Source organism: Bufo bufo, chromosome 3 (assembly GCF_905171765.1).
Source record: "Bufo bufo chromosome 3, aBufBuf1.1, whole genome shotgun sequence".
Taxonomy (NCBI): domain Eukaryota; kingdom Metazoa; phylum Chordata; class Amphibia; order Anura; family Bufonidae; genus Bufo; species Bufo bufo.
The window spans coordinates 29822831-29836004 of NC_053391.1; the positions used below are offsets into that span (position 1 = coordinate 29822831).

General features: G+C 48.2%; 1 protein-coding gene across 1 annotated transcript in view; it reads left to right on the forward strand.

Annotated features, from left to right (window-relative positions):
* LOC120994442 (cell surface glycoprotein CD200 receptor 1-A-like) overlaps nucleotides 1-13174 on the forward strand; it is a 98249-nt gene that overhangs the window by 46971 nt on the left and 38104 nt on the right. Inside the window, exon 3 of the mRNA XM_040423001.1 lies at nucleotides 8485-8739. Within this exon, the coding sequence (XP_040278935.1) occupies nucleotides 8485-8739 (255 nt within the window). The remainder of the gene's footprint in view (nucleotides 1-8484; nucleotides 8740-13174) is intronic.

Genomic DNA, 13174 nt, shown 5'->3' on the forward strand with positions numbered 1-13174 from the left:
CTGCGGAGGAGAGTTTCTTCGAGAAAAAGGCACACGGTTGCCATTTGGCAGGAGAGGAACCCTGAGACAAGACCGCACCCACCCCTACCTCAGAAGCATCAACCTCAACTATGAAGGGTAACGAAATATCAGGTTGTACCAGGATGGGGGCGGAAGCAAAACTCTCCTTGATATTAGAAAAGGCCTTACGCGCCTCTACCGACCAGGAAGAAAAATCTACCCCCTTTCTGGTCATATCAGTGAGTGGTTTAACAACAGAGGAATAATTCAAAATAAATTTCCTGTAATAATTGGCAAATGCTGAGTGACCGTGACGTGGTGCAATGATGGGCTCCGATATTTTCCTGACAGGAATATATTGGCGAAAGTCTCAGCTTTTAATATCTGCATTTATGACTAGCCAGTATAGTCAGTGGCATATCCGTTTGGTGCATTTTTTCTGTGATTTATATGATTGTATTTACATCCGCACAATGCTCCGTTTTGTGTAGGATGCCCTTGTGGTGCATGTGGACCGCGCCGACATCCTCCACCGTATGCATTTTTTGCTGGGGATAGTCGTTTGCTGCGGTCCACATGCGGTGGGGCTGCTCCCCCAATGTAAAACACGCTACAGTGTTAGGGGTTGAGCCGCTCCTCCAGTATTGCCACTATATTTCTGTGTTTTTGTCTTAATAATTGGCAAAGCCCAAAAAACGCATCAGCGCCTTCTGATTCTCAGGAAGCTCCCACTCAAGCACAGCACGGACATTCTCGGGGTCCATGCGAAAACCAGAAGCGGAGAGAAGAAACCCCAGAAATTGAATTTCTGGAACCGCAAACACACATTTTTCCAGTTTCGCGTATAATTTATTCTCCCGCAGGATGAGCAAGACCTGGCGTAAGTGTTCCTTATGAGTCTTGAAATCAGGAGAAAAAAATTTAAATGTCATCCAAATACACTAATACAAATTTTCCCATTAAATGATAAAAAATGCTGTTCACGAAATGCTGAAAAACGGCTGGGGCATTCATCAAACCAAAAGGCATAACCAAATTCTCAAAATGGCCCTCAGGGGTATTGAAAGCCGTCTTCCATTCGTCTCCTTCTCTGACCCTAACCAGGTTGTATGCCCCTCTTAGGTCTAATTTGGAAAAGACTTTAGCCCCAACAACCTGGTTAAACAGGTCCGGGATCAGAGGAAGCGGATAAGGATCACGAATAGTGATACTGTTCAGCTCCCTGAAATCCAGACAAGGTCTTAAAGAACCATCTTTTTTCTTAACAAAGAAAAAACCAGCGGCAACAGGTGACTTCGAGGGTCGTATGTGTCCTTTTCTCAGACTCTCAGAGATATAAGCACGCATAGCGACCCTCTCAGGTTGGAAGAGATTGTATAAACGAGATTTAGGCAGCTTGGCGCCTGGGATGAGATTAATAGGGCAATCATACTCCCTGTGCGGAGGCAAATCCTGAACTCCACTCTCAGAGAAGACATCCGAAAATTCAGAGAGGAAAGGTGGTACAGTCTTAGTAGAAACCTCATAAACAGATGTCATGAGGCAATTCTCTCTGCAAAAGTCACTCCAACCATTTATTTGCCTCGCTTGCCAATCAATGGTGGGGTTATGTTTAGTGAGCCAGGGTAGCCCCAACACTAGAGGAGTAGGCAAACCGCTAAGGACGAAACATGACACATCCTCAACATGAGCATCATTCACAATTAAACGGATATTGTGAACTATGCCCTTTAATGATTTCTGAGAAAGTGGAGCGGAATCAATAGCAAAAAAGGAATATCCTTTCCCAAAGTGCATACCTGGAAACCATGAGTTATTGCAAATTGATTATCAATGAGATTGACAGCTGCTCCACTATCCACAAAAATCTCACAAAAAATGCTCTTGCTCTCTAGCACCGCCCTAGCAGGCAGGACAAAACGGGAACTACAAGCAAACGGAAAACCTTCAATTTCCGCCTCAACCCTGCCAATAGTAACAGACGGAACATTTTTAAAAGATTTTTTCCTTTTTGTTTCTTTATTACTCCCAGAAGACTGAATCTCCTAGAGGGACAAACATTTGCCAAATGATTTATACCTCCACAACAAAAACAAACCCTCCCATGCGGGCTGAATCTTCTATTGTCAGAGGTAATCAACCCCAGCTGCATGGGCTCCTGCTCAGAAGGGGCTGACAGCGACTGAGACCCCTGCGCACAGAATGAGACCGCTGCACTGTCCCGGGACTGAGTATGACAGGAAGGAGAGATCTCTCCTCTCTCTCTAAGACGCCTGTCAATACGAACGGTCTGAGACATAGCAGAATCCAAGGAGGTAGGTCTCTCATGAAAGGCAAATGCATCTTTCAATCCCTCTGAAAGACCATGGCAAAATTGACTTCGGAGTGCAGCATCATTCCAACCAGTATCAGCTGCCCATCTCCGAAATTCTGAGCAGTATATCTCTGCGGATTGTTTACCCTGGCATAACAGACGTAGTCTAGACTCAGCCAGAGCAATACGATCCGGATCATCATATATCTGACCCAGGGCTAAAAAGAATTCATCCACTGAACGGAGGGGCCGTGCCCCCTCCGGCAGCGAAAAGGCCCAGGACTAAGCGTTACCCCTGAGCAGCGATATAATGATGCCCACCCTTCGTTCTTCATCACCGGAAGAATGGGGAAGAAGGCGAAAATGGAGTTTGCAAGCCTCTCTAAAACGCACAAAATACTCACTACCCCCGGAGAACGTATCCGGGAGCGAGATCTTAGGCTCAGAGCAAACTCCATGAACGCAAGCTGAACCGGTCACTTGAAACTGAGAAAAAGTCTTACGGAGATCAGCTACCTCCAATGAAAGACCCTGGAAGCGTTCAGCCAAAAGTGAAACCGGATCCATGCTTGAGACGGTTTTGGCGGCTTATAATGTCACGGATGGTGTACAGGAAACAAGACAATGCAATATAATCAATGACTCACTGGATCCACAACTAAGGAACAAAAGGGAGACCCCTGCATGAGACCTGCCACTCTCCCTGACTGCTCAGCCTATGCGAACACCCCAAAGGTGGATGGGCGCATATCCACGTACCTCGGCTATCTAATACCTGAAGACCCTACAATAGTGAGGGGACACGACCACCGGCTCCCTACACTAGACACGGAGGGAGTCAGGGTCTCCTGAAATCCAGCAGACAGAAAATCACAAATAAAGGAACAGCACTTATCTTGCAGAGGACTGGGAAATAGGAACAGCATGCACACACACTCCAGGAAGTTGTATAAGCCGCACACTACTGCATTATGGGGAGGAACTTAAAGGGAAGCAATCAGTCCAACTGCATGACAGCTGAGATAGACTAACGAGATGAGGAACTGAAACCAAAACAAAGAAACTCAAGGAGGAGGATCTGGAAGGCTCCTGTCAGAGCTTCTCAGCTGTCTGGTTGTGACACATAGATGGCATCTTTTGAGCTCATGAGAGCTTCCATCTCTGCTCTGAGTTACTTGTTCAGCCTCTCTAATTAATTTTGCTCCTCAAGCACTTCTTCAAGGGCTCTAGCCAAGGAGAGGGCCTTGGTCGCCTTCTCTCGAGCATCAGTCTCCGCTTGGTCACGTTCTTCTAGAACCGCTAGCCCCATCTCTAGTGTATCTAGGGACTGTGCAGAGCGAGCGAAAAAAATCTTCAAGTTTGTAGCTGTACTGTCCTGTCAGGTCATCTACAACTGTCTGGATATGAGCTTCAGACGCTAGGCTGTCACCCGACTGAACTCTCGTCTCGTCAGATATAACTGTCATCTGTTCGTTAGACTCGCTACTAGTAACCACTTTAGTTTTGCTGGGTCTTGACATGGTAGCCTCACTCTCGGAGTTGCTAACTGTCACGGCACATACGCCACTTATACTGTTCATGTCATTATTAACCCTGACCTCTAGGGGCACCCATGAGTCAATCCCCACCTGGGACATTTTAATAATCATAGAAACCTGTGGAGACTGCACATCCACCTCTGGTACGTGTGGTACACCCTCTAGCCCCGCCACATTGTCTACAATGGGGTCTCCTAGCGGTGTTTCTTCAACATTTATCAACACTTTTATATCAGACACATGTTTACCAACAGGGTTAGCTTTTTCCCCAATCACAGCCTGCAAAGAAAAAGGCATGTCATTATTATCACATATTTCACATGACATCACATTTCTATTATGCATTTCGTCAAACATGGTACCATCACTTTGCACCTTATCTGCACCCTTGTTCTCAATGTGCAGCTCCTTCACATTATCATTTAAAGGGACAGGTATGGGTTCTGCAGGAGTTTTGTCACTCTCTGCAGAAATGTCTCCATTACTTAAAACCTCCAAGCATAAGGGGAAATTACGGCCCACCATTCCCTCATGTATGCACTACTGAGAACCGCACCGCTCTCCACCTCTTTGTCTTCCCGACGGTTGCCCTTGGCAACGGCACATATCTGCTGTTCATCGGATTCTCCAGGTACACAATTTGTAGCATTTTCTCCTCTCCACAGCTGCCAAAATAATGGGAAGTCTTTGCCAAGCACAAACTCCACTTCCAGGGTCTCACATTTTAAGAGCTGCCACTGCACAGGGCAATAGTCTGTTATAAAGGTCAGAGACACGGTGACATCTGTCTCTGGCCCTCTCTCCAGAAAGTCCAGAATTTCGGGCAGGACCTGAGACACTTGTTGGCGGGAGTCTAGTACAACCAGCAGCGGGATCCCCTCGATCACCATCTCGCAGGACTTTTCCCACGCGCTCCACCATTTGGCAGCCATTTTGACAGGTCAGTTTATTTTACTGTGCCCTTTAAACCCCTGCACACCTTGCACCTCAGAAAAAAAAAGTCCAGATTAACCAGCAGTTTTCCAGCAGCACCTGCTCCAGCAACAGCGAACAAGCAGGCTTCCGGCCCTTTAAATCACTGCACAGCAACGCAGCAATTCCTTGGCAACATTCAGCAGCACCTGCTCTTTTTCGTCAGGTCGTTGCCCCTAGCAACCTGCTGTTGTTATTGCCCGCATCCTCCACCATATGTAAGGGATCGCCTCTTATTCGGGGGTCATTCTCACAATGATCTTCATAACCACTGGGTTTCAGGTCCAAACAGTGCCATACACAACTAGGGTGACCACGTGTCCCGGTTTGCCCGGGATCGTCCCGTAATTTACGTTTTTGTCCCGTGTCCCGGGAGCCTTCAAACCGGGACAATAGAGAGTCCCGGAATCAACTGCCTGCCAGTCTGCAACATTCACTGCCGCTGCTGCCGCAGTGCTGTTGTAATTAATTCATCCTAAATCACTGGTTGCTACGGCTGCCCCGCTTGGCGTGTAGCAACCAGTGACGTCACCATGTCCCGCTCTCTCTGCGGCTCCGACTCCACCCCCACCTCCCAGTGCAGCCCCTACAGATGCAGGTAGCTGTGCAGATAGGGAGTTGCAGTATAACAGGGGAATTGCCATGTGAGCCGTTCCCTCCTCACCCAGGCCGGAGAGGTATTTCAGCAGTCCACAGACTACATGAGGCGTTGACAGGCTGTCTGCTCCCGGCCCAGCGTCAGGCAGCGGTTACCAGGCCGGGCTGCTCTCACTGGCGGCCCCGGGTGATTACTTTCGAAAAGAACTTTTACTATTCGCCGCCTCTGGAGTTTGAATGGAATGCGCATGCGCAGTGCCGCCACTCTCCACACTGACGTTACAAGCAGCCCGGTTCTGTCACCCGACTGTCATCCACACTGCACGGCAGAAAGACGCTGCGGCCCCGAGGTAAGGACCTTGTGTTCTGATACTGAGCCCACCGAGAAGACAGTGCTGCTCCAGTGTCCTAATACTACCGGAGAGAAACTTCTATCTATAGACTCCATGTGCAGTGCCAGCAATGATACATGGACTCCAGTTGTTGTGGAACTACAACCCCCAGCAGGATGCGGGCTGTATTGGGCACACTGGCATTTGATGGCGCACAGTAGCGACAATTTATGGGCACACTGGCATTTGATGGGGCACAATAGCGACAATTCATGGGCACACTGGCAGCATCTGATGGGGGCACAGTAGCGACAATTCATGGGCACACTGGCATTTGATGGACTGTGCCCCATCAAATGCCAGTGTGCCCATGAATTGTCGCTACTGTGCCCCCATCAGATGCTGCCAGTGTGCCCATGAATTGTCGCAAACTGTGCCTCATCAGATGCTGCCAGTGTGCCTATCAATTTCCGCTACTGTGCCCATCAGATCAGATGCTGCCAGTGTGTCAATTAATTGTCACTACTGTGCCCCATCAAATGCTGCCAGTGTGCTAATGAATTGTCGCTACTGTGCCCCCATCAGATGCTGCCAGTGTTCCCATGAATTGTCGCTACTGTGCCCCATCAAATGCCAGTGTGCACGTAAATTGTCACTACTGTGCCCCATCAAATGCCAGTGTGCCCATGAATTGTCGCTACTGTGCCCCCCATCAGATGCTGCCAGTGTGCTAATGAATTGTCGCTACTGTGCCCCCATCAGATGCTGCCAGTGTTCCCATGAATTGTCGCTACTGTGCCCCATCAAATGCCAGTGTGCACGTAAATTGTCACTACTGTGCCCCATCAAATGCCAGTGTGCCCATGAATTGTTGCTACTGTGCCTAGCAACAATTTATGGGCACACTGGCATTTGATGGGGCACAGTAGCGACAATTCATGGGCACACTGGCAGCATCTGATGGGGGCACAGTAGCGACAATTCATTAGCACACTGGCAGCATTTGATGGGGCACAGTAGTGACAATTAATTGACACACTAGCAGCATCTGATCTGATGGGCACAGTAGCGGCAATTGATAGGCACACTGGCAGCATCTGATGAGGCACAGTTTGCGACAAATCATGGGCACACTGGCAGCATCTGATGGGGCACAGTAGCATCAACTGATTGGCACACTGGCAGCATCTGATGGGGCACAGTAGCATCAACTGATCACTAAGTGACTTAATTTTTTTTAAAAAGTATCAAAAATCATATTTTTTGGGGAGTGGACATGGGTGCGGGGGGGCCGGGGAGGGTGTCCCTGAATGGCAGTTTGGAAATGTGGTCACCCTATACACAACATGGCATAAAACAAAAGCCTGCCCGTCTGGGCTCTACCTAAACATAATAAACATCGCATCCCTAACTCGGCTATACGATAACGTTCCCACATGGAACCAGGTGCGGCTTACCCCAGACATACAGTCCACCAGCCTCAGGCTGTAACAAATGCAGTACCTTTGGAGGGGGTTGTGGTCTAGCAGTCCTCCTGACTCTGAACTTTCAATGCTTGTTCCCGGGTGTCGCTGAGTCCCCCCAAGTCCAGGCTATTGCATAGCCTCGTGGCCCCTCAGCCTTGCCTAGCTGAGACCACACTGACAGAGCCTCACCAGGCCTCTGTCTGCAAACTCTCCAGAGTGAGACACACCCAGGATCCAGTAGCAGGATTAAATAGGATCCCTGGACATGAGCATGCCCTAAGTCCCGGACTGGAACCTCTGGAAACAACACCTCAATGTTCACATTGCCACAGTTGTTATCTTTGTCCAAGCCTTGCCTGTTCTTCTGTACCTGTTCTCTGTCTGTATCCACTCTGTCCCTTGTGTAGCCTAGCAGTGCTCCAACTGCATATGATAGCCTGGCAGTGCTAAACTGCTTCTGATCTAGTCCGTTCCTTGTCTGTCCTGCAGTGCATTACTTCTGTTCCTGTGTTTGTCCTGCCTTCGTGAGAGGGTCCCTGGGTTCTTCGGAGGGAGGATCTTTAGTCTGTGTGCAGCTCTGCCTGTGACCGCCATGCTTCTGTTCCGCTTGGGGTCCAGGCATCTGCTTCTGTGCTGGTTCCCGTTTGTCTTGTTGTCTGATCCATGTCCTGGGTTTGCTTGGGTTCCAGTTCTGTTGTCTGTTCTGCTGGTGCTTGCACCAGCATGGTTCTTTGCAGGTAGGGGCCAAGTGTACCAGGACCTTCCTGGAGGTGCAACCAGTGAGCACTCGGCCCAGTTCATCCCCACCACCTGGGGCTCTGTGAAGAGCGGGGCTCACTGGCTCTCCGCCCTCTGGGTTTTGCCTCTGGTCTGCCGGTGCACTTGGTTCTCTGGTAGGTCTACCACTATTGCCTAACCTGCATTTATTGTACTGTCATGTTCTTTTATTACATGTGTAATAATTGCCCTGTTGGTCCCTGGTCTGTTGCTGCCTGTGTCCTGTTTGCATTACGTCCCGGAGGTCTGCCTTGGGCCTCCGGCACGCGACAAACTGTTTGTCCTCTCCTGATCCGGGAGCCCACCATGAGTCAATGACCACCATTAACTTGTACAAGAGCCTGGGCAGATGTTCTCTCATGTCAACTGTATTTATAGCTTCTGTAAAATTTAATGAAGCATGTCTGGTGTGTGGCTATTGGAAAAAGACTGTTGTAGAGCATACAAATCCTTCTCATCGGAATAACCAGCTCAATTCTCCTCCACAGCTCAGCCGTCTACATACTCAAAATTAAACGGTGATGGATCTTCAGAGTGCGGAGCCGTTGGTGGGAATCCACCTGCAAAAATCTCCTGGATCCCACATTCAAATAACATAACTACTACAATACTGGAAGAGCCGGACCAGACGAGGACAGTGATCAGCACCCTCCGTACAGAAAGACTGAACGAGACATCAGTGACGTGTGTCGTATCTCATCCAACGTTTCTGACTCCATGGACAGAAGTCATATCACTGAATAGTAGGTACTTACTGTTGTGTTTAAAATAGTAGCAATCAGAAATCACTAACCTGATCAATCACTGTTTTTGGTAGAAATTATATTTCTACATGGCAAATAATTTACTAGCAGGTGTAGTAGAGCAATAGAAATCCAACAGACCCAACAGTCATGACATGCATGCTGCTGATTCTGTGTAATTGAATCACTAATTGAAAGGGGCGTGTTCAAAATAATAGCAGTGTGAAGTTCAATTAGTGAGGTCATTCAATCTTTGAAAAACAGGTGGCAAGTATTGCCCTTATTTAAGGAAGGAAGGCAGCAAATGTTGTACCTGCTGGTTACAGTGCATTTCTCTCTGAAATTCTGAGGAAAATGGGTCGTTCCAGACATTGTTCAGAAAAACAGCGTACCGTGATTAAAAAGTTGATTGGAGAGGGGAAAACATATAAAGAAGTGCAGAAAATGATAGGCTGCTCAGCTAAAATTATCGCATATGCTTTAAAATGGCAACCAAAACCTAAAAGACGCGGAAGAAAGCGAAAAACTACCGTTCGAATGTATAGAAGAATAGCCAAAATGGCAAACACTCCAGGAAGATCAAAGAAGGTGTAAAGTTACCTGTGAGTACTGTTACAATTAGAAGATGCCTATGTGAAGCCAAGCTATCTGCAAGAAGCCCCCGCAAAGTCCCACTGTTGAAAAAAAGACATGTGCTGAAGAGGTTACAATTTGCCAAAGAGAACATTGACAGCCTAAAGAGACATTCTGTGGACTGATGAAAGTACGATTGTTCTTTTTGGGTCTAGTGACCGGAGACAGTTTGTCAGACGACCTCCAAACACTGAACTGAAGCCACAGTACACTGTGAAGACAGTGAAGCATGGTGGCGCAAGCATCATGATATGGGGATGTTTCTCATACTACGGTGTTGGGCCTATTTATCGCATACCAGTTTGAATACATCAGAATACTTGAAGAGGTCATGCTGCCTTATGCTGAAGAGGAAATGCCCTTGAAATGGGTGTTCCAACAAGACAACGACCCCAAACACCAGTAAATGTGCAACATCTTGGTTCCAGACCAACCAGATTGACGTTACGGAGCGGTCAGCCCAATCCCTGGATCTTAATGCAATAGAAAACTTGGGAGGTGACATCAAAAATACAGTTTCTGAGGCAAAACCAAGAAATAGAGAAGAACTGTGGAATGTAGTCCAATCATCTGGGCTGGAATACCTGATCACAGGGGCCAGAAGTTGGTTGACTCCATGCAACACAGATGTCCAGCAGTTCTCAGAAACAGCGGTTATACAACTAAATATTAGTTCAGTGATTCAAAGGAAAGCAAAATCTTCAAACATTTTTAAGTTTATATAGTGAATGTTTGAGTTTGTAAAGAAGAATACAAACACTATTTGGAATATTATGTGTAGTGTTCCCAATGCATTTGTGTGTATGGAAATAAAAGCTATTAGAAGGATTTTGAGCTTTGTTCATTTTTTTAAACACACTGCTATTATTTTGAACACAACTGTACATCATGTTATGCACACTTATATACGTCTGATTGTCTCCAATGAGATGGGGGGGGGGGGGGGGTCAAGATGCCTGTCCATACGTGCAGCCAACAATGTTCTTCCTATGTGCCAAAATGTGCCTAGTGAACTTTGAGCAGAACCAGGGGCATAACTAGAAGTGACTGGGCCCCACAGCAAATATTTGTAAGGGCCCCCCCCCCCCCCAGTGCGCTTCGCACCTCCCTCCTCCTGTGTAAACCCCACTCCTTTGGCACAGTGTAGCGGTATACTGTATAGTGTGGGACACAGTGTAGCGGTATACTGTATATTGTGTGGCACACTGTAGAGGTATACTGTATATTGTGTGGCACAGTGTAGAGGTATACTGTATATTGTGTGGCACAGTGTATGCTATATGTGTATAACATAAACATATTTCACATAAACACTTACATTTACTTGGCTTGGCCCTTGGGGATCTCGGACGCCACTTCAACACTTTGCCCGGGGGCTCGGCGGAGCTGATGTTGTGTTTTATCCTAATTAGAAAGATTTCATAATAAGGATTTGGAGAAGGGGCAGAGGGATAGCAGAGCAGGGAGAGGCTGGTGCTGTTACTAGGGGGTCATACCATGGGGGAGTAATAAAGCCCACCATAATGCCCCCCCAGTAGAAATAATTCTCCTTATAATGTGACAGTGCAAAAATACCCCCTTGTAATGCCCCCAGTTGAGCTAATGTCCCCATAGTGCCCCCATAATGTTCCAGTATAAAATACCCCTATATAGTGCCCCCAGTAAATTCCCCCATAGTGCTCCTCTCCCCCCTTCCTGCTAATGCCCCCCATAATGTACCAGTATAAAATGCCCCATATATAGTGCCCCAGTAGATGCCCCTCAGTGTCCGGCCTCTGATAGGCTGCCGGCCTAGTGTTCCCCATAATGCCCCCCAATAATGTGCCAGTAAGTGTCCCCATAGATGCCCCCCCCATCATGTGCCAGTATCAGTGCCTCTCCCCCCCCCACATGTCCCAGTATCATAGTGCCATCTCCCCCCCCATGTGCCAGTATCAAGTGCCTCTCTCCTTCCCACCCCCCATGTGCCAGTATCATAGTGCCAAACCCCCCCCCATGTGCCAGTATCAAGTGCCTCTTTCTTCCCCCCCATGTCCCAGTATCATAGTGCCATCTCCCCCCACAAAAAAAGTGGCAGTATCAAGTGCCTCCCCCCCCCATGTGCCAGTATCATAGTGCCAAACCCACCCATGTGCCAGTATCAAGTGCCAAACCCCCCCCCCACGTGCCAGTATCAAGTGCCTCTCTCCTCCCCCCCATGTGCAAGTATCAAGTGCCTCTCTCTTCCCCCCCATGTCCCAGTATCATAGTGCCATCTCCCCCCTTTAAAAAAGTGCCAGTATCAAGTGCCTATCTCCCCCCCATGTGCCAGTATCATAGTGCCAAACCCCCCCTCCCACATGCCGGTATCAAGTGCCAAACCCCCCCTCCCATGTGCCAGTATTAAGTGCCTCTCTCCTCCCCCCCCATGTCCCAGTATCATAGTGCATCTCCCCCCCCCAAAAAAAAGTGCCAGTATCAAGTGCCGCTCCCCCCCCATGTGCCAGTATCAGGTGCCAACCCCTCTCCCCCCCATGTGCCAGTATCAGGTGCCTCTCCCCCCATGTGCCAGTATCAGGTGCCAACCCCCTTCCCCCCTCCATGTGCCAGTATCAGGTCCCAACCCCCCTCCCCCCTCCATGTGCCAGTATCAAGTGCCTCCCGCTCCCCCCATGGCAGTAACAGTCGGGTATTAAAAAATAAATAAACACTTCTACTTACCTGAATGTCAGTGATGCGATGCAGCCTCTTCCTGTATCCCGCCCTGTATGTCCATACATGGAGTCAGTGCTTGTATTTCAGAAAAGTTTCTGCTGGGATTCGAACCCACGACCTTCTGTATCAGAGGCAAAGCACTTAACCACACAGCCATAAGAGCTGCCTTGCCAATGACTGAAAAAATATGGGACTTCTACTGTTATAGCTGGCTAAGTGTACATCTATACACATGACAGCTGCCCCAACACACCCAGCACTGCTATATCTCTATATGACAGCTGTCCCAGCACACTAAGCTCTGCTATATCTCTATATATGATAGCTGCCCCAGCACACCCAGCTCTGCTACATCTAATACACATGACAGCTGCACCAGCACACTCAGCTCTACTATATCTCTATATATGACAGCTGCCCCAGAACACCCAGCTCTACTACATCTATATATCTCTAAGTATTGCTATACAGTAGATAGATATATAGAGATATAGCAGGGCTGAGTGTGCTGGGGCAGCTGTCATGTGTATAGATGTAGCAGAGCTGGGTGTGTTTGGGCAGCTGTCATGTGTATAGATGTAGCAGAGCTGGGTTTGCTGGGGCAGCTGTCATATATAGAGATATAGTAGAGCTGAGTGTGCTGGTGCAGCTGTCATGTGTATTAGATGTAGCAGAGCTGGGTGTTCTGGGGAAGCCATCATATATAGAGATATAGCAGTGCTGGGTGTGTTGGGGCAGCTGTCATGTGTATAGATGTAGCAGAGCTGGGTTTGCTGGGGCAGCTGTCATATATAGAGATATAGTAGAGCTGAGTGTGCTGGTGCAGCTGTCATGTGTATTAGATGTAGCAGAGCTGGGTGTTCTGGGGAAGCCATCATATATAGAGATATAGCAGTGCTGGGTGTGTTGGGGCAGCTGTCATGTGTATAGATGTACACTTAGCCAGCTACAACAGTAGAAGTCTCATATTTTTTCAGTCATTGGCAAGGCAGCCTTTATGGCTGTGTGGGTAAATGCTTTGCCTCTGATACATGAAGGATGTGGGTAAGATTAAGATCACATTAGCGAGGGGGCCTGGTCCGCCGCCGCTGCTGCTGTGAAGGGGCCC